Raw genomic sequence first — 21,300 nt, 5'->3', positions numbered from 1 at the left:
CCAGCTCCCGCCTGCTCTCCCCCAGGCAGGGGAGGTGTTACTTCCCCCAACCCGAACAAATGCTCATTCATCACAGGGCACATGCGAAAAAGAGATTACTCAGGCTTTACGATCAGCTCATTCACCTTATATCCAGTTCCTTCCCCTTCCACCCTGCAGCTATTTATGGCTTGTTTTTGTGCGGTAGGAAGGAACAGGACGATGTAGGTGCCGAGCAGGGCTACGGAGTCCAGCCCAGCCTGCTGGTGACCTGGGCAGTCCCCGTCTGCTTCTGGCCTGTCCCCTGAGCCCTGCATTGATGCTGATGCTGGAGAAATGCTGCTTTTCTCTTTGCGAGCTGCCACAGCTCCTTCTCCTCCTTCACAATTCTGAGACCAGTGGTCCTTCAGCAGCCCTTCCTGCACACCACCATCCACCTCCGCCAAACACAGACATCCCTCAAACTCCAGAAACCCATCATTAAACCAGTCATTGAACACGTAGTTGGAGCAGGCAGTAGATGATTCCTTCAGCACCTTGCAGGAGTCTGCCTGGACCTTTTCCTGCCAGGATCGGACAGACTCCCACGAGCTACCACTTCTCTAGAAGTGACGTAGGAGTGGAGCTATTTGCCGCAAACAGCCCCTTCCAGCTCTTCTTTGCTTTGCCTGGACTGACCTGCAACATTTCCTCAGTCCCAGTCTCTGCCACAGGGCCCATAACTGTTCCAGATCTGGCACTACTCATACCGGAGCAACTCCTGAGGATGTCTGGTGCATGACCCAGAAAACCTGTACCTTGAGAAAGGGGAGCAGAATGCCACGTTAATCCCATGGGGCACTTTTAAAGCTGCGTCAGGGCAAGATGAATATACCAGCAAGAGCTGGTATTTCAAGATTGCTTGGGCTTTCAGAATGCCTGGAAGAACTAAAAAAGAGAGCTGTCCTCACCAGGCACATAACCACCCACACCTGTCTAGGGTGGAAAAGGCTCCACAAAGATGCTCCCTTCCTTGCTACCTGTAAGGGCTGCCTGCCTCAGCCCCTCCCCACACCACTTCTTCACTGGCTTTGTATCCCTGTTCCTTCTTCCCACAGAGTTTCTCAGTATCTTACCAGTAGCCCCAGCTGCCTTCCCTTCTCCCTTCCACCCACTCTGCATCACTAGACAGGAGAACCTGGACCAATTTCTCCACCTGTCAAGCAGCCACCCCTCAGGGGGCTGGCAACTGAGTGAAGTTGTGTGGGAGCCTACATGGGCCAGGACCCATCACTGCTATGATCCATATTTTCCATATTTTGTTTAGTTATGTTGGAGCAGAATCCCACTCTGCCATCCAAACACCGCTCAGGAAGGCCCAAAGCACACGTCACCGGAAGATAAAACATGAGACAACAAGCAAAGCAGGAGCACAAGGAACAAGACGACAACATGAGTAGAGGTGAAGCAATCAACCACCTCATCGCCATCACGTCCTTCAGACGTCTGAGCAGGGATGGCCTGGAAGAAAGGTGCCCTAGATGCAAGAGAATCTAGGAGGACATGTAGGTATCACACCACCTTGAACTGTACGCTAGAAAAGCCCCACGTTTCTGTAGAGGGGGACCAGCGTGCCCAAGGCAAGGTGGGCAGCCACGAGCGGGTCCCCGCAGCTTCCTCGCCGCCCAGCTCAGCCCAGCCCACATGGAAGCGGCTGGGAGATTTCCTCTTGGCTCAGGCTCCAGCACACGTGGCTGCTCTCCGGCTGTCAGCAACGTCTGCTGGGGCTGCCTGCAAGACAAACATCTCGTCCTTGGCACCAGGTAGGAAAAGGCAAGCCGAGAGCTGTGCCGGAAGGATTTTCTTCCCCCCTTCTCCTTCTGCCACACAAATAAGAGGCAAATCTCTGTCCTGGCCACTTCCCTGTTGCCCTAAATGCTCCCAGCGGAGAACATAATCTCAAATCACGTATTTTTGTGCAAAATGTTGTCTTGTACAGAAGTTTCTGCCAGAACACCAGCCCTGGTCACCCTTGCCTCACCCTGCCCTCCCTGGGGGCTGCTCCTTCTAGCTTTACTTTTGCATTCCCTTCACCCCAGGGCACTGGAAGCCCAAAAAGAAACGGCAAGCAGTTCTGCTGAATGTCCCCAGCCCCACAGAGCTGTCACAGGGGACTGAGCAACTGCCTCATAGGCCAGTTACCACCGGTCATACAAGATGACCCCAGCGCAGGGCTGATGACCAAGCTGTTGATTTCAGCAGAGACTTAAATCAAACAGGAGGAGGAGGACTCCACGGCTAACACCCCCAAACCCGTTAGCTAGGGAGCAGCCTGTCTACCCTCCCTGGGGACCCGCTCACCACCGCACTGGGACAGGTTGTGCCTAGTGGAGCCCGGGATGCGCTCCTTGGGAGCTGAAGGGGTTGGTAGCCTCCAGCATCCCATGGCCACCGCTCTGTCCTGCGTGGAGAATGGAGTGGGGGGCCCGCAGGCAGGACAGGGCTGGTGCTGCTGGGGAAGGCGCCCAGCTGGAGCAGGGAGCCCCGAGCCCCAAGCCTGGCTGCCACAAGTATTTACGCACTTCACATTAAACAGGCATTCAACTGAGACAAACCAGACCAGAAATAATCCCAGGAATGGGGTCTCTCCAGCCTCCGAGGTCCCTAATTAACGGCTGATGGCTGGGCTGGCTCCTGGGCAAGGTCACAGCTCTCTGCATTCAGAGCGTGGCTGCTGTAAAACCTAAAGAGGAGAAAATTTAACTTCATGGACACAGCTTTTCCAGTATCGATATCAGCACCGAGGATGGGTCTACAAACAGGATAAGGAAACATCCAGGCTGCAGCACAGGCACCACGGATACAACGGGGTGCAACTCATCCCCGACACTGAACGTCTCCCACAGAAACAGACCCTGCAAGGCTCAGGCCCCCTGAGCTGCAGGCAGGAGGAGCCCTGCCCGGGCTGGTTCTCCCACAGAGATGCACAGCCACAAACCGAGCAGCTGAAGCAACTCAGCATTTAAATGAGGTTCAAAGCTGGTGACTTTATACCCTCCCCCAGAGAGACCCAACACTCACAGAGGAAGCCCTGAATGCACCTACACAAGCCTCACCCTCAGCATGTAGGAGCTTATGTGCTGCACAAAAAGGTCAGTAAACTCCTTCCTCGCTCGTGGGCAAGAGGCATTCCGAGGGTCCTGCCAAACAGAAAAAGGTCTTCCTGCCCATCACGGTACTTCTTGATGGCTCAAACACCATCCTCTGCCAGCTGCCTCCCCCATCCCCTGCTGACCATGCTGCACAAGTCATCATCTTCTTACATGTGTCCTCAGAAAGGCCAGCCAAGCACATTTTCTTCTTTTAAATATCATTCCCTCGCAGTACAGTCGAGCGAGGCCATAGGCAATAAATACTGCTGCAACCTAAACTTCCCTGTTTGCTTGCAGGTTTTTCGGTGCTGCAAGGGCCATCTCTCGCAGCACGTGCTCCAAAAGCAAGAGCACTAAAAGGCAGCCCAGCCTTTGCCATGTCAAAACCAAGGTAAGAAGTTTAACGAGCAACAGCATTAACTGAGAGAGTCCTCCTGAGCCGTAGGGGTTTTTGACACCTGCCCCAATGCAGACAGGTCACAGCAGTCTCACTGACTGGGGACCGGGTTAGCCAGCACAGAGACCTGCCTAATTACAGACATCTGCTTCGTCAGCAGGTATAACAAAAGGAGTGAGATTGCAAATTATTCATTACCTAAAACGTACAAAACCTTTTGCACCTTCTGGCAGCAGCACAGCTTGCTTAGAGGAGAGCTGCAGCAGTCTGTGCCAGCTGCTGCCTCCATGGAGGTGGGGTAGAGCATCAGGAGAGGTCCCAGGAGCAGCTTCAGCTTCTCACCAAGCCAAGCCAGTGCTTTAAAAAACGGGACCACCCTTTCCCAGAGCCGGATTGCTGGGTGGGGTGTAGATCTGATGCCTCTCCTACTTCAGACCAGAAAATCTCTGGTAACATTTCTGGTAAGAGCGAACTTCTGTAGACAGAGGATGAACTGCTTCAGCTGGCTAATGTCTTTCTGCACACAACAGTAAGACACCTCACATGGCCCTTTTAATCAAAGGGATGCCAAACCAGCAAGTGCTTCCAGTTCCTTCAATACAAGATACACACAAACACATAGCAGCCGAGCAGACAGCACCTGGAAGGCCTCCTCCGCTACCCATCCGCAGCTGGTGTCATGGACCAGATACACGTTAATGCCTTCAGGAGAAAAAAAATGCCCTAAGTGAGCCTTGTTCCCAGTGCAGACAGAGTGGTTGGTGAAGTGGCAGAATTGCACTGGGAAAATCCCTACTCTGACCTTCCCAGCACATGGAGCAGCGAGGAATGGAGCAGGAATCTCAAAGGCATCCCAGCTCACAGCAACACTGCTGCACACCCTGCCATGGCTGGGCACAACGGTCCCGAAACAAACCGCAGGGATGCGTGACAGACCTCCCACCAGAGCTGGCCCTCCCTGCCCACGGCAGGTCTGACAGCGCTGTTTCTTCCTCCCTTCCTGAGAACATCATCACTAGGTGGTTACATGATGTCAGGCTGGAACCAAAAGTAACGTTATCGTTAACGAAGCTTTTTCTCAGGAACAAAAGCAACCAGATTTGTTCCCTGGCAAAAAAAACACAGGTTACCTTCCAGGTCTGCTAATGAAGATTAGCACCCTGAATCTCAGTCCCCTCTCAGTCTGGACCACACTTCAAAAACCTTGACATTAAGTCAAATTTTGGAGAAAAACACATAAATGAGAAACCTACCAATCATCCCACTAACACCAGAGTCAGCTGCATGCTCGCTTTGTTACTGGGACCATCAGGGAGGACACCCCCCAGGACATCTAGTGATTAAATTACCAGCCTGAGTCACAGCACAAGAGGACACTTGATACAATTAACAAGGCCCAGAATAACTGTAATTAACTGTTAAATTGGTATCAATGGCTCCACTTACACCATGTTTTGCTGCACAAGGATTCCTCCAGGTTTGCTTCCTCCACAACAGGATAAACTCCAGCACTGGTACAGGATATCTGGTGTTTGTTTTAAAGCACCGCTGTGCATCAGCTGCATGTTATGGACACAAAAGCAAATGAAGCCCCTTTAATGGTATTTTTTTTCCAGCTGATTTCCACAGCATTGTTCGGAAGCTGGTCCCTGCAGGACACACCTGAGGCACCTGCCTCCCTGCAGGAGCTGAGGCCACAGGGGCAAAGTTGAATCCCTTCTCATGAATAAGACTGCAGCAACCAGGGAATTTTAGGGAAGAAGAGTGATAAAAATGCTATTTATGTCACCCAGAGGTTATGAACGCCAGACAATAAACTGGTGTGGAAACCAGCCAAAACTGCCACCCATCCAAGCTCAGCCCCAGCAGCTCTTGCTGAGGAAAGCAAGGAGCCAGATTCACTCCCCAGGAAAGCTTTGCTGCTCCTATCGCCTCAACTGAGCTGAACATCTTTTCCGATACTAGTGGTGAAGCACCACGGATGTATAAAGCAACCCCTGCCAAGGCAAGTGGGATTAGCAAAAAGTAAGCTCAAGCGAGATGTTCCTTTTTCATACCGATAAAGGAGATCTACAGCTTCACACGAGAACACATCTTTCCCGGTCCTCTCCTGTGTGTTCCTGAAATTCACTGCCATCGGAAGGACAATGGAAAGCAGGAAGGGACAGGAAACAGTGAATCTTGTCTCAAGAAATGACAGCTCTTCAGTCCCATTATTTACCAAAAAAAGGGGCACGTGGCCATGGAGCAAAGGATTTGGGTGCTCTGAGGAAGACCCCACAATGAATTAGCTTCTCCAAAACCTGGCGGATACAAAGACTTTGAATATTGATGGGCATTTTGGCACTACCTTCAATAAAAACAGCCGGTCAGCCACAGACAGGCTTAGCCAGGTTTACACAGCACACAGGAGATGCTCAGCACAACTCGAGTTCCGTAGTCACTGAGCAGTACCAGAAACGTGCCTATTTACCACCCTTCCCTTGCTGAAAATGGGAAATAGCTCACATTCCACAGCACGGGTACCAGCACAGGCACCCCTCACACCCCCCTGCACGGTGCGAGCCTGCGGGTAAAACAGCCAAGCAACTTCAGCAACACAGCCCAGATTACTCCTCTGTTTAAAAACACGCGTGCAAACACACCGGCTCCAATTAATCTCCGGCCGTTAAAGGAAACCCATTTCGGCTGACTTGTGGCCACAGTGTTCCCACAACAAACCCGATAAAGCCGGGATGTTTGCAGATAGGGTGCCAGCGGGCGATAGCTGGCGTGGGCAAACACCAGCTCTTACTGAGGAGGCGAAGGAGGGCTCTGGGTTTAAAAAGCAACCCGACAGTGAGATACATTCAAATTTAATTACGTTCTCGTTAGAAAGGGTCACACTTCCCCTGATTTAACTGGCCCTGGCAAAATCTTGTAATTGCCGCTTGCATATGGAGTCAGCGAGCATTTACCCGGCGCGTTAACAAGAGCCGAGGCACGGCTCAGAAGGACGAAGGATTTAGTTTTTAAATACCAGGCCTAGACTTGGTGGAGCTATAGATTATTTTGTGCAGTAAAAGAAGAATTAGCTGATCCATTCCAAAATGCATTTATCATTAAAATAAAAATCTTCTGTCATTTTATTTAATAGCCTTAGTAAGAAATAATTGCAATGTCTGGTTGCTTTCAACAACATGTGGTTTTAATATTTTAATTGTTACAAACTGTTTAATAATGTTCAACAAAAGGCGTGTCCAAGTAATTATTGTGTTTATTAACATTTCTTTTGAGGACCTGATAAATTATATTACACATATACAGCACTTCAGACATTGTAGCGTTAACTTATTAAAAGTGGAAAATTAGCCAAAAGCGACTTGTTTTGGTGCAATTTAAATATTGTATTTTCAAGTGATAAGCGTCGTGCGTCACATTATTTAACAATCTGGCAGTTTGTGCATTTTTCTAATTATTACGCCGCTTCATCTGGTCAGGAAATTAAAATACAGTGGGAATAATAAACTCGCAAAGCCTAGCAGGCCGCAGAGAAATGCTCTTCCACCAAATCTGTCAAAGTCACGGATTTTTCTGCAGGGGAAATATATTCCTGAAAACTCCCCAGGGTCTCCCATAATAAACTTAATGGCTTTCCCCGCATCGAGCCGCTGGGGACAGGGTGCGAGGCAGCTCCCCGGGAGCCCCCGCCTGCCCCAGAGGCACGGGCAGCCACCCCCTGCCCCCTGCCCGGGGACCCCTCGTGCAGGCAGCCCCTCGGCAGGTCCCCCGGTGGCACATCCCACCCTTCGCCGCCCCCAGCATCGTCCCCGCGCGCTGGGCTCAGCCCCTCTTCGCCGGTCCCCCACACTCCACCATACTCCGTATTTTGAGCAAAGGGGATGAGAGAGACCCGGGCGCAAGGGCACGGCGCTGTTCCCAGGCCTATTTTGTTTACATTTGATTCAATCAAGTTGTGGCCTTTTGGCCTCTTTCCAAATTAACTTCTGGGTGACCTCCGCCATGCCCTCTCCCAGCAGCCGGGACGCAGGGAAACAGCCCATTAAACCTACAAACAAATATAGGGCACATTGCTTGATCAAACCAGCTTCAAACATGGCTATTTAACCACCAGGGCATGCTTTTTTGCAAACTTCAAGTCTATTTTGTCTTTGGTCATTCGCACCTCTGGGCCTCTTTTTTTTTTTTTTTTTTTTTTTCCCCCCTTTCCAGCTAGAGCTCCACGTTTTACTGCCTCGTAAAACTTCTAAATTTTGTTCTCATCCTCCTGTAAACCCCATGAAGAGCCATGCAAGGCTCTTTCACATGGGGCTTGCCACAGGAACTGGGTCTTTACACCGAGCACGTGAAGAAAGGCAGCAAGATCCTGCTTGGGGGAACAGCTGTAATACTCTAAGAAATTCTGCGTTCCCCTTATTTCCAAGGAAATAAATCAAGGCGGGTTTCTCAGGGTCTGTGAAAACATATTGCCTGGATTTTGATCCCCAAAGGGTTTATTTTTTCAAGAGCTTATATGGGAGTTAGATTTCTGGCTAGAGAATATGCAATATGATAAAAACACAGTCCCTATACGGGGCAATAAATTACAGATTGTTTGATGTGGAAACCAAAGAACTGTCAAGCTCCAGTATATCTGAAATATTCTAAATGAGCCCTTAACTCGAGTGTCTGGAAATGTACAATATGTTTCCAGGCCCTTCAATCTTGTAAAGACACATGTCCCCCAGTTAAGTTTCCTTTTATGGATTTTAATATTCATTTTTGGTGGGGGTTTTCCTCTTTCTTCTTGCAAAATTACGCTCTTCCTCCTAGAGAGGGTCCTATAATAAACCCCAGGATTCGTCTAAGTATAAAAAGGGATTGGGACCATGCACAAGCTTAAACAGGCAAGTGCAGTAAGGATGGTGTAAAGCATCGATTGCCACCTTGTCGGAGCCCCGTAAGCACTGCAGAGAGCACACAAGTCACCTCGGGACAGGGAGTGACAGAAGGGAAGACCAAGACATCGGCTGAGCTGGTACCCACAGTGTCTCCGTCCCTGCTGCATCCTCACACCACCATCACCCAGGTAAGCTCTCCAGAGCCTTTCTTGGAAAAGGAGGATCGACAGCAGGTCACCAGCGTGGCAGAGCATGCAGGACATGGGACACCACAGCTCCCGCCTCCATGCATATCTATTAAAACTTGAAGCTCAACCCCATCTGCCAGCCATCCAAATGTCCCCATGGTGGGAGGAAAATGGAGTGACCAGAGGAAATAGCTCACCTTGCAGACTGCTTTTTGCCTAGGGATGCTACCAAGTCACAAAAAAACCTGAGCAAGACCTTGTGCTGACACTGAATAACCTTTCCGTTTCAATAGTTTCACATGTGGGATGAGTGAAAACCCTTCTAGCTAGAAACAGACCCCATCCACTCTGGGAAATAAAAGTTAGGAACCAATTCCAACTCATTTTCCTGAAGGTGACCCTTGGCCTCCCAGCTGAGATAACAATGCTAATATTTATGGATGGGCTGTTCATGCCTCTGGGCACACAGCAAAAATAACTTAAATCAAAACTTGGTAGACATCGAACAGAACTGGGAGGGGGAAAAAAAATTCCTTACTTCCAACACAGCAACAATAAACCATCTCACCCACCGATGCACGAAAAAATAGCACCACCCACAATCACACATTTGGGTGAAACAAAAATGGTCTGGAGTCTTGCTGTGGTGAGTAGGCACCACTGAGGGGGACTCATCCCGAAAGGTCTGACTTGAGACAGCACACCACCTGGGCAGCCAAGCTTTACTCATTTATTTAGTTTAGCTTGATAAAAGATGCTTGAACCAAACTAATACAACCTGGCAAATTTTTACATCCCCTTCTCTCTGGGTTAGGTATCCTGTACTCCTTTCAGCCCCCATGGATGTTGTTCTAATGTACAAACCCCATCCTTATCTCAAACTGCAGAAGTTTGATGAGAATTTCTCACATATATATATATGTGCACAGTTACCCAGATTCTGTTTGAGAAGACATGAACTAACAAGAGAACACTATTTCTGCACACACACACACACACACACACACACTCACCAAACCCAAGCAAGCTCAAAAACGTGGTGTACTGCTGAAAGAACACATGTCTTTCAACAGCATGAGCAGTCTGGAATAAATTGAAGCCAAGTCATCGGCAAATTACAGGCATTAGCAAAAAACTACAAGCAAAAAGCTGTGGAATGCTCCAAGAATTGCTCCAACTAGCATGGTTCCTGAGTCTACCCACATCCAGAAAATCCAGGCCGCATCTCTAACACAACACAGAGGGAGGAAGTCATCACACGGTACTAGATGCACAATTTACTGTAGTCACATGGGGAATCCAGTTCACAGCTCTGAGCACTACACTCCAAAAGATGCTCCCTTCTCCGAAACCCTTAAAAGCCACTGTTGGCTTAAGCTTGGTGGATAAGGAGATTTTCACACACCCCCAGCCCAGGAGTCCCCACTGCTTCCCAGATCTGAAGCCAACACCTGAAAAACACAACTGTAATTCATCCAGAGCTGCTGCTCCTTCCACATTTCCTACTCTTTGGCATTCAAGATGCATTCCAGATGTGAAGGAGAGTGCAAAACTTTGGTAGGCCAAGAAAATAAGTGTATGGTGAGCTCTGACACCCCAAATCCCAAATTTAAGTAACCTGCACAGTTTTTTTCCCGGTATATAAGCCACTTACATAGACTACAGACCCTCTGCAAGAATAGTTAGGTTTATAAATAATCTTCACAGATCACTTCCTATTTTCTCCTGATTTTATTCTCAATTCCCCTTCTTTCTCAAACACAACTTTAGAACTTTACCTGCTCCCCATAACACGTCCCAGTCTGACACTGCAAGCCACAGAGGGGATGCACTGCAAAAGATCACGACTGCGCCGGCCGTATCCACCCCCTTACCACTACTTTTCTCCGAGCAGCAGCTGACAAAGACACTCTGCTGCTGCAAACAGCTGAGTTCAGCCTGGCCATGTTTACCCAGGGTCTCTTGTTCCACAGATCTCGGCTCCTCAGCAGCCTGAACTGTTCAGCAGAGACCTAACTTGACCCAATCTGGCAGCCAGCATTTCACAACCACTTTATGTCAGCAGTTTCAAGTACACTAATAACCATGTTTTGTTCAGTGTGACTTTCTCACTGTGAATGGCAAAATATCATTATCACCTGCAGGTTGAAGCCTGCCCTCTACCCCATTTAATAGGGAGCTGATTATGCTATTCCCCCCCCCCCCTTTTAATAATTATGGGCTGTTGGCAGATGGCACGGTGAGGCATGGGAAGGCAGAGCGGGCTGCGCTGCCGCTGCCCACATCAGCTCCCGTGTGGTGGGCTGCTCCCAGGGACCCCGAACCCCTCGCTGCATCCCGCTCCCAGACAGCACCTAATGAGGCGTGCCTGCATCGCAGGGCACGGGGGTTAAACTGGGAGCTGCTATGAAAACAGTCCCTGGCAGTCATGGGAGCAGGAAAGCAGAGGTTAGCAGAAAAGTCGCTAAGCCAGCAACTCCAGGCAGAGCAGCCCTTGCAGCCCACCCGGCCGGGAAGCAAAGCTGGGCTTAACCCCAGGAACCCGCCGCTGCCCAAAGCCTCGTGCCAGAGCGACCCTGAACAAGGTCCCCACTGGTAAGAACTCTCTTGGAGAGACTGGGCAGCTCAGCTCTATTAAGAGACAGCATCACCACTCAAGTACTTGCCCTGCAAGGTCCCAGTCCTGTGTCCCTGAAAAGCTGAGAGGTCCAAGCTATCAGCTTACTGTAAAACGTTCCCTCTCTGAGTTTACTCAACGACATGGAAAGGAGAGCAGAGTCCAGAGCCGGACCCCAGACTGGCTGGCCCAAGGGAACACCACCGAAGAGCTCTGGGAAGTTAACAATTGCAAGCTGAATGCCGCGCGGAGGTGCCACCTAATGCCTTGGCAGCGGTGGGGCTTGTTCACAGACCTAACTTGGCCTGACACGATGGGGAGAGACAAGATACTGCTTGTCCCAGCATAGATGCCAGCTCTGAGATTGTGGGAGGGAAGCTTCCTCCAACAGTGAAAAGGGTCTCATCTAGCTCTGCCATTTCCCCATTCAACAGTAACTTGCTCCAGTAGTGACTGGGAGTGGATGTCCAGGGAGATACAGCAAAGAAAGAGGTGACCCTCTCTGCCAGCCACAAGCAATGCCAAAGGGGACTCCTCTGACCAGAGGGGACATCAGGCACGTGCCACATAATCCCCGTGCTCAGGGACACCACAGCAGTCCCATCTTTCTTCATCCTTCACCGTGCAGGGGACGGATGCCCAGCAGATGCACGCTGCAGGACTGCATCCACGCATCGCCCGGGCAGAGGCTGAGCCCTGGAGGGCTGCAACGCGCGTGCCCTGCAGCTCCCTACACCCACAGAGCACCGCACCAGCGTGCACGAGTGAGGACCTGCCACACGTGCCCTGTGAGCCCAGCACCGTGCAGGGCTGAGGTGGCACTGACTCCACACTCAGCTGCTGAAGACGGAGATGCCCCAGGTTGTCTGGCTGAGCCCAAAAGAAAGTGTGGGGGAGGCCAAACTGATTTGGAAACCACCCACTCTGGAGCCATCCCTGCTGGCATGCCTGCAACTAACCTGGTTGATGTGTTTCAGCTTGTCAATAATCTGGCTGATCACTGGCTCGGGACCTTTCATCTTCACCTCATGGTTGCCAGGCTGAGCTTTTGCTCCGTTCCTTGTGATCTGGGGACTGTACCTGTGGGAGCGAGAACAGAGGAGACCACAATGTGATAGGCTAATAGACAGGAGATCTTTAAAGTTCAGTACAAACAAAAGAAATCCCAAGATAAGCACCATCCCCTTCCAAAACAGAGAGCGCAAGACAGTTAATAATGGCAAAGAAAAGGCAGAAGATTTCCATAAACATTTCTGCTCTGCCTTTGCAAACCAGCAAGATGATGTACTTGTATCACTTGAGGACAATGAAGTCCTTTCCAGTCCATTAGTAACCAAGGAAGACATTAAACAGCATACAACAGAGATAAACATTTTCACATAACTTGCACCCAAGAGTCCTAAAAAAGCTGGCTCAGAAATTCTGGCTTGCTCATGTTTGTTTAAAATAAATCTTGGCAGACCACAGAGACTCCAGTACAAGAGCAGTAGTGTTGTGCCCACAGCCAAAAAAAAAAAAAAAGTGAGTGGGATGACCCAGTTAACTGCAAGCTGATTAGCATAATATCAACCCCCTTGCAAAATAATTACTATCACTGATGTGTGATTTCAATAATAAAGAATTAAAGAATCAGAATATAATTAATGCTGTCAACATTGCTAATGGAAAATAGGTGTTGTCAAACAATCCTGATTTCAGTCTTTGATGAGATCCAGCCTGGGGGATCAAAGTAACTGCTTAGACAGAACATACCTTGACTTTGGTACGGTGCTGGGCTCCGCACCACACGATACCTCAATTTACACGGGTACTGGGCAAGACAGTAAAGCACCCGTAGAGCACACTAAGAGCTGGTGGAGAGATCTCCAGACGCAGGTCTCCACAGGGACCCTCACACAGCTGCCACGGCAGCTCTGCAGAGGAGGGCGGCCAAGTCTGCGCTCAGCTTTTTCATCAGCAATTAGGAAAGAAATATAACTTCACTACTGCAAAAATTATGGAATGGTAGAGTTTATCAGAGCAATAAAAGTGAGGAGGGACAGAGGGATCACTGCATGCTTGCCTTTGGAGGAACACGTTTCTACACCCAGCACCTGGGCAACAGCTCGTGACGCTCAGGACGTGAGACAAGCATATCTGCACCAACCTCAAACTTGGCTTCAGGACCAGAGCAAGCGGCTGCTGCCACCGACTGCTGGCAGCCACGGCAGTGGCACAGAGCACACTGGTGCCTTCTCGAGCTGTGGGTTGTTGGAATTCATCACAGCCCCAGTGATGGGGTACGCTACAAGCACAAACCAAGTCCTCATCTCCAAGAGCTGACAGCCCCAGCACATGCTGCCAAATGCCAGCACAGCCTACGAAATTGAGATCGCTGAGATAACGCCAAGCATCAGTCTGCTCTACTCTACGTACGACTATTGTTCCAGTGCCGTGGGTAAACATGATGAATATTCCTTTCTTTCCTTTCTGCGACTCATCTCCTACACATCGTGTCCTTACCCAGCTCCCAGCACCAGCCCCAGCAACTGCCTCCCTGTCTGCCAGCTCCCTGCTTCCCTGCCCACTAATCTTTCATCCCCAGGCTGCCGGGCGAGCTCGGGCGATGACATTTGGCCCATTTCACAGAGGCTTTGGGAAGTGGGACTTCAGCAGGGATTTACAGGAGGGGAGGGAGATGGGAGGGATGGTGGGGCCAGCTCAGAGAGGATGTTTGCTAGGAGAGAAAGGCATGGGGACACTCAGCCACGACAGCTGTTGGGGCACACTGAGGGTTTTGGGGGTACACAGGGGGCTGGCCCCACTTCAACTCTAAATTAGGAATGAGACTCACTCAGACGTGTGGGGATGCAAAGGCAACCCTGGATTTTTACTGGTGCAGCAGGAATCTGCCCTGACCTGAAACGTTCGCATCATTTAGAATGCAGGACTGAGGCTGATTTCCACTCCGAGGCTTTTTCAGAGCAGGAGCTTTACATCCAGGAGCGCTCCGCATCCCCAGCCCGGTCCCCAGCGCTGGGCACTCCCCATACAGGTGAGGGCTGATGACCCCATGAGATGCTTCATAAAGATGACAGATGAAGATGAGAGAAAGGAGGTGTTTGTGCCTCTAACAGAACGGCACATGCCTGCATATATTCCTGTTACCAGATATAAAGAGCTTGTGCAAGTACAGGAGAAGCATCGCTGCAAAGCAGAGACATCAACTTGGGTCTCGCAAGCCCCACCAGCTCCTCAGCACCGGGGCAGCTGCCTGCCCACCCTGCAGGGCTCCAGCTGCAGCACCGTGCTGCTCAGGCGTGAGGGACTGACCCCAACAGCTCTGTTCTCCACCCAGACACCTGTCCCCATGCCGAGGCCTCCCATTAGGACTCAACATTTTGCAGAACATGTGCTTTTTTTTTTTTTTACTTTTTAATAGTTGCATTACCCTGGGAAGTACAAAACACAGCTACACCTGAGACACAATAGCTCCCAGTTCAGAAAAGCACTTAGACGTGCAATTAGAGGCTTGTTGTAGGCTGAAAGCTAAGGAACTGGGAGAAGTGGAGCCAGAGAGCGCCAGGCGGGATGGCAGCTTGCAGCAGCCGGTAGCCAGGAGAAGGTCTGGCCTCCTGGCAGGGATGGGAGGCAGGACCACATGCTCCGAGCACCATCTCGTGGGAAGACACTGCTGCCGCAAGCACAGACCTGCCTGGCTCTGCAGATGCTTGGGCTTAACTTTTTGCAGGGGAGTAAGGCATTGGGAGCAGTGAACTCTGTCACACAGTCACTTAAAGCCACCGTGCCAACCCCACAAACACATCTAGCGACGGAACGTAAGCATCCACAAGACCCATGGCTTTTTAGGTGCCGAAGAAATTACCGTTTTCAGTGTTCGCTGTAAATTTAATCTAAAACACTCTTCCGAACTTTAAAGTACATGGCTGAAAAGTCCCGTGTGGTTTAAAAGATTTAACTAGCAGGATAAATCTCGCACAAGCAAGAGCAGAACCTAGCCCATTTGATGTACACCAAAATTAATACAATCTCTCTCCTAAATAGTTTTATACAGAGAAACTCAAATAGCTTGGGTTTGCATGGGTGAAACTCCTTCTGAAATCCACACGGTGACTGCCAGAGAGGATTTCTGTAACCTACACAACATTGTACAGGAGGCAGGAACACAGTACCACAGTGTTGTACACCACAGTAGTACGCCATGACTATGTGTCCAAAGACTGAAATTGCTCTCCAGAAGGCTCCACTGGGGTGGTGAGGCCCTCAGATCACCTTCCTCAGAGCAAAAAGTCTCCCAGAGAAGGAAGCAAACCTGAAGGCATTTGCAGAGGGATCTCTCCCTAAAACAGTGATGCTGGAGAAGCAGGGTGCCACCACCTGGGTGCTTCCCACCTGGCCAGGTATGAAGGTACATACTAGGGCCAAAATGAATCATCTGCGTTATTCCAAGAAGTCATTTGAAGTAGCAAGGCAGGGGGGACTGCAAGCTGCGCATCTGTGAGCATGAGTCGCAAAGAAGCAGATGCACAGGGATGTGCTACATCCGACTAGCCTGAGACATGCTCCTGTGTGCCTTGGGTGCTTCAGGACACACTGTCCCTGTGTTGCTGAGCCAAGGCCCCCCAATGTACCCAGGTATGAGGGGGACACAACTCGCCCTCCGCTGGGCTCCTCTCTGCCCCCGCACCAGGGCCAGGATAGCAGGCACTCAGCCATATGGGATGCAGCCAACCGAAAGGGTTAAAGACTTTGAAATGTAGCTTCAGTGAGAGATGAGCATTCCTGAAATGCCAGAAAAGCTAGAAAAGGCAGCTGGCACCCCTCCCTGCAGCCTGGGCTGAGCAGCCAGGCCTTATTATGGCAGAGAGATGCTTTTGCAGTCTCCACCAAGCTGGAGGATTGGGGGCTCCTGGAACAGTCCCAACGCAGGCTCCCCTGCATCCCTTGCAAGCTGCTGCAGGGCTGGCTGGCTCGCAGGTCCCACTGCAAAGCCAAGCCAAAGCATCACCTTCCTCCCATGGTCTCCAGCCACAGCGCAGAAAAGGAGAAGTCTCAGAGCTATCTCGAGCTGCTTTCAACATATGCCAATAAAACGGCCCCTTCCACAGAACACTTGTGCCACCCCATGAAACCCACGACATACCTCTGCCATGGTGATACTGGCACTGAACAGCAAAATATGCACAGTGGTTTAAGTCCACCCCGTGGTCCCAGGGGGTCCCTGCGCCAAAGGGATATCAGTGTTGCAACATGAGCATGGTCTGGCTTCCACTTCACAAGCAAAGCCCAAAATACTTTCCTCTTTGACGTGTCTCAACGTCAGCCAGCATGCATCTCCTTGCTCAGGCTCCCTGGGTATGGGCTCTTGCTGGGGACATGGTATTTTCCAAAGACAAATGTCACATTGTAAAATGTGCTGATAAGCAGCCCTCACTAAAAACGGTCTTAAAGACAACCACTGGATGAAAACACTAATGATCTGAGGTCTTCTGTTGGGGACAGCCCAGCTACAGACCCTTCCTGCTCCTTCTCATCCCCCAGCCATAAATTACAAGGTATGCAGTCAAATTAAGGGATTTCCCCCTCCTCTCCTCCCCACCATCCACAAACGTTTCCTGTGAACGTTTGGTCATTCCTGTCCAAATGCAGCTCTTTCCAGGCTCTCCATTTCAGAGCAAGGAAGACAAGATGACAAACGCAACTTAAATATATGGCAATGAATGTAAAATGCACTTTCATCCTACTTGGCCGTGCTAGGCTTAAAGATGAGTTACTGCAATGCCTGACGTGATTTAGATAAAGTAATCCTTTAAGTCAAATATAAAGAATTACACCTTTTAGAAAAATGAAAATAACTTTATTCAAATAACAATTAATTTATGCCTGCTTTCCAGTTGCAAAGTATTTATTCAAATGCAGTCCCACAATTTAAACAGCACGGTGTCCCTTGCAGGTTCTTCCCTACCATCTCTGTTCACTGAATCCTACTTGTCTGAGGGAGAGGATGGGGGACAAACACAACACAGGATGCTACAAGACAGGACTACAACACAAGACAAGGGGTTTACATTGCATGGGACTTCATAACCAAGCTGGAAAGAGCAGCGTTTCCAGCACCCACAATCCCCTGATGCTGCTCTGCATTTCAAGATGAGACTTACTACAGGCCACGTGGGCTGGTGACACAAAGTCCTCACCACATAGGAGGCACAAAGATAAGAAAAAGGGGAGACAGGAAAGAAAAGTGTCTCCCCCACACTCCCTGCAGGATCTCAAATCTTCTCTCCAGCTGGTTTTCATGAGTTACTAAAGGTGGGCACAGTGGTGATGGCAACATTTTACTGTCTCTGGCCCTGCTACCTTTTGGTTTAGTGGGACAACTTAGTGTCACATCAGCGGTGTGAGTGGCAGGTGCCAAAAGGCTGGAAGAGCTGCTTCCAACCCACTCATCCCACCCTGCAGACAGGGAGTAACTCCTGGGTGAGTCCATAAGCCTCCAAGAAGAGGTGATAACTTCTTTCCCTGATAGTTTTCTCTCTAAAGAGAGAATTTCCAGAGATACCTGGTCAGTCATAGCAATTGCTCAGAGGCGGGCTGGGTGTGGGGTGCAGGTCCACCCCAGCTGTCCTCTTCCATATGGAGTGTGTGGTCCCACCATCCCTTAACCATATGCAGACATCTGTTCCATGGTGATGCAAGTGGCAGGAGAGAGGAGGGGTGTATAGCTCTCAGGTGCCTTCCTGGCTTGCAAGATGCACCCAGTTGCTTGATTGCAGTGAGTGCTAGCAGTCATTGCAGGGTTTGCAACGCCACAACCGATTTTACACCACCAGCAGCCCTGAGCAAGCTTCTTCAAAAGCAACCAGAAGGATCCAACGCTCTCAGTGGGGAAGGTTCTCACCTAAATAAAAAGGAGCCACTTTCTGCTGGTTTTCCAAATACCAACACCTTGCAGCCTGGTCTCAGTACCATGAGAGCCCTCCGAGATGCTGCTGTATCAGTTCCCCACCAAAGGGCAGTGGCTGCCTCTTCCCAACCTCCCTATGCAATGTGCTGCAGCTGGTGAGCGTGCTGCAGATGTTAGTTTGGTGGTAAACGTGAAGTCTCAGGTAACGACCTGGTTCTGGAATATGGGACTTTAAGAAGGAACAGCAAAAGCTGTAATATTCATAGCAAAACAACAGGAGTCTGTAGCATAAAAAGGGCAGCCTGAAGTCTCCCTCCATTCCTACTTAAGTTCAAGACAAATAGATTATGGAAAAATTGGCTAAACCTGAGACCAAGCAGCAGGCTTAACAGAGGAAGATTCATGATCTTAATTTCTGAAATACTCTGGAAACAATTATGGCCACTCAGTAACCCGCTGAATTTGCCTACTACCCTTTCATTATAGCTTACATTTGCTACAAAGCTGTGTTTTATGTGCTTGAAAAGTTATACAGCCTCACTCTTTGGGGACTCCATTGTATCAGATATTTTGCAGCACTGCCAGAAATAACCAAACCCTTCATGAACTAAAGGGTTATTGCTGGCATGGAATTTCCTTTGTTCCAATTACAGAATCTCATTTTTCTTTCTTGCTTCCAATTGTGCTTTCATTGTTTATGATTTGTATGATTAAAACAAACCGCAGTTCATTGGCAACAGCAGGGAAATCTGAGACTTCTAGCTTGAAGAAGAGAATCTGGCAAGGTGCTAAAAATATATTAATTTGGAATTGGTATAAAGAGCACAAGGCTTATGCCGGTGATAGAGATTACGGTACAAGTTTGTCCTGAGAAATTTGGAAATGGCAGAATCTAATACTTAACATGCTTACAAGTTTTGCAGTGGGCAAATGTTGCTGTCATTCTATTCAGAACAGCTTGAAAGGAATATATACTCATGTAAGCAGATTATTAAACTCTGAGAATCTAGATTTTTAATAGGCTTTTAGTATTAAATGCAGCAAAACCCTCATACGATATATAAGGCTCACCTTGGAGATTCAGACACCGAACTCCCATAGGAACTGAGATGAGTTCAATATCTCAACACCCACTTGACTTAAGCTGAAGTCTTTAAAAGAGCTAATTATTCAGTCAGGACTTCAGCGATAAGAATCACCCTCTGGTTTTTCTCCGCATTGGATGGAGATAAGAGATGCTGGACGACATCTTCTCACCACCGGGCACCACCAGCGGCACCACCAGTGTGAGGGCAGACGGGAGGATGGGGCATGAAGACAGAGGTAAGGAAGGTCATGATAGCAACCCTTGCCTAGGCAGTTTTAAGCTGCTGCACACCCACCCTGCCTACATGTCCAGCCCCTGCTACCTCAGGGAAGTGCCTGTCAATTAACTGAGTCCAGGAAAGCTGCAAAGAGGTGCACAGGGATGCAGAGAGACAGAGGGAGATCCAGAAGGTCTCGTCACCAGCTACCACGAACACCCAAGCACCGTGACTCCTCAACAAGCTCTTCACAAGTGGTGCAGTGTGCCATGGGTGGATTTGGCTGTGAACTTTTGTGGCATCCCATAAAAGCACAATATGTTTTTCCACACTTTGACAAGTGTGAAAAGCAATAATGTGTTGTCTTATTTTTTCTTCCCACTTTGGCTTATGTTCTTTACGCAGCAACAGCACAGCAAAAGACACAGGCACTGCTCTGCGTGACCAGAAAAATCAACCTTCCTTGTATGGTTGCCACTGTTTGCACACTGTTATTTCAAGGCACCATGTCCTAAACCCACATAAGGAATGGCAATTGAACTATTAACCCGCAGGTTAATAACAAACCTCAGGAAGGAGGATGAATTCTCACCATTAGATAGTCCAACTTGGAGAAGTAAATGAGATGGACAAAGGACCACAAAGTAAGACTCAGTAGAAGAAAATGAGGCATGAATCACAATAACATGCTAGAATACACACAGCAGGATAAGTGATGCTCACCCACCAGCAGAACACATTGCATTTCATCCCCATCACAAGCCACAGTGTAGAAAGCCCCCACTCAGCAGGTCCTCACAGCTCCTAATTTCAGAGGGATTGCAAGGGGCTGCGCCAGGCAAGGAGTGCTCCCGCTGCATGCACAACCCTGCTCCATCAGTGGGAAATCTCAAAAACCAGGGATGAAACAAGAACATAGCCCAAGCAGAGTTAGGTCTTGATCACCACGACAAGCGAAGTAGAGTCCGCATAGGACTGCACTGAAATGGCAGGGGAAAAGCACAATAAAATCCTCAAGCCAGCTGCATTGCTTCGGCATCCCAGACGAACACGCCACGTTCAGTCAGGGCAGAGGGAACTAAGGGCAAGGAGGAAGTGCAGGATGGTCCAAGGCTGAAACTGGGAAATGAGACCCAGTGAAAAGGCATTGTGCGTGTCCAGTCCGCAGCAAGGAGTGCTAGTAACAAAGCACTGACACAGTGCTGATAACAAAGCACTGGGATAAACAGGACAGCATTAATAGATTCAGAAAAACCACAAAAGGAGCAGCATCGGGTGCAGAAGGGATTGTTTGCATCAAATAGCAGGATGCACGTTGTCGGTATTGTCTGGTACTTGAGTGCTTTGGCAAGTAGCTGTGAAGTTGCTATTCCAGGCTTGATTTAACATGTTACAGGAAAAGAGCTTAGAATAACTAGCAAATTTTGTCATGACAGAGAGGTCAGGAAATGGATAAGCCAGTAAGACTCCTCTCTAACTTAATTAACGCTCAGGTACTGCATTAAAGTTGTGAGAGGTAAATAGCCACAAAGCCTACAGGAATGCCACCAAGGGCCAGATGTGCCCATAAGGATGCTCACACCGAGCTCACTGACACAGCCACGCCCGGTTTTATCCATCACCTCCACACAGAAACATGGCATCCACCCAACCATCGCTCTCCCCTGGGTCTTCACCTGATGCTGCAAAGCCGTCAGCAGCTTCAGCAGGTGCCTTCTAATGCACGCCTAGGGTAAGCACCTCATGTTGCTACAGGAACCGCAAGGCATCTCCCTCAAGCCCCAGCTGCCCCTCCACAGGGACATGGGTGGCCTTAGATCTGCCTATAGATGTCCCAGAAACGTGAAGGGGTCTCAAGGCTGCACGTGGTGCCCATGCTCAGGCAACTCAATCCTGT

The 21,300-nt window shown here is 49.5% G+C and overlaps 1 protein-coding gene across 1 annotated transcript in view; it reads right to left on the bottom strand.

Annotated features, from left to right (window-relative positions):
- Nucleotides 1-21,300, bottom strand: part of GPC3 (glypican 3) — a 154,971-nt gene that overhangs the window by 34,307 nt on the left and 99,364 nt on the right. The window contains exon 6 of the mRNA XM_056360059.1: nt 12,152-12,272. Within this exon, the coding sequence (XP_056216034.1) occupies nt 12,152-12,272 (121 nt within the window). The remainder of the gene's footprint in view (nt 1-12,151; nt 12,273-21,300) is intronic.

This window comes from Falco biarmicus, chromosome 14 (genome assembly GCF_023638135.1).
Source record: "Falco biarmicus isolate bFalBia1 chromosome 14, bFalBia1.pri, whole genome shotgun sequence".
NCBI lineage: Eukaryota > Metazoa > Chordata > Aves > Falconiformes > Falconidae > Falco > Falco biarmicus.
Note: the sequence above shows the minus strand (reverse complement) of the source record. Positions and strands in the feature narration are given on the sequence as shown.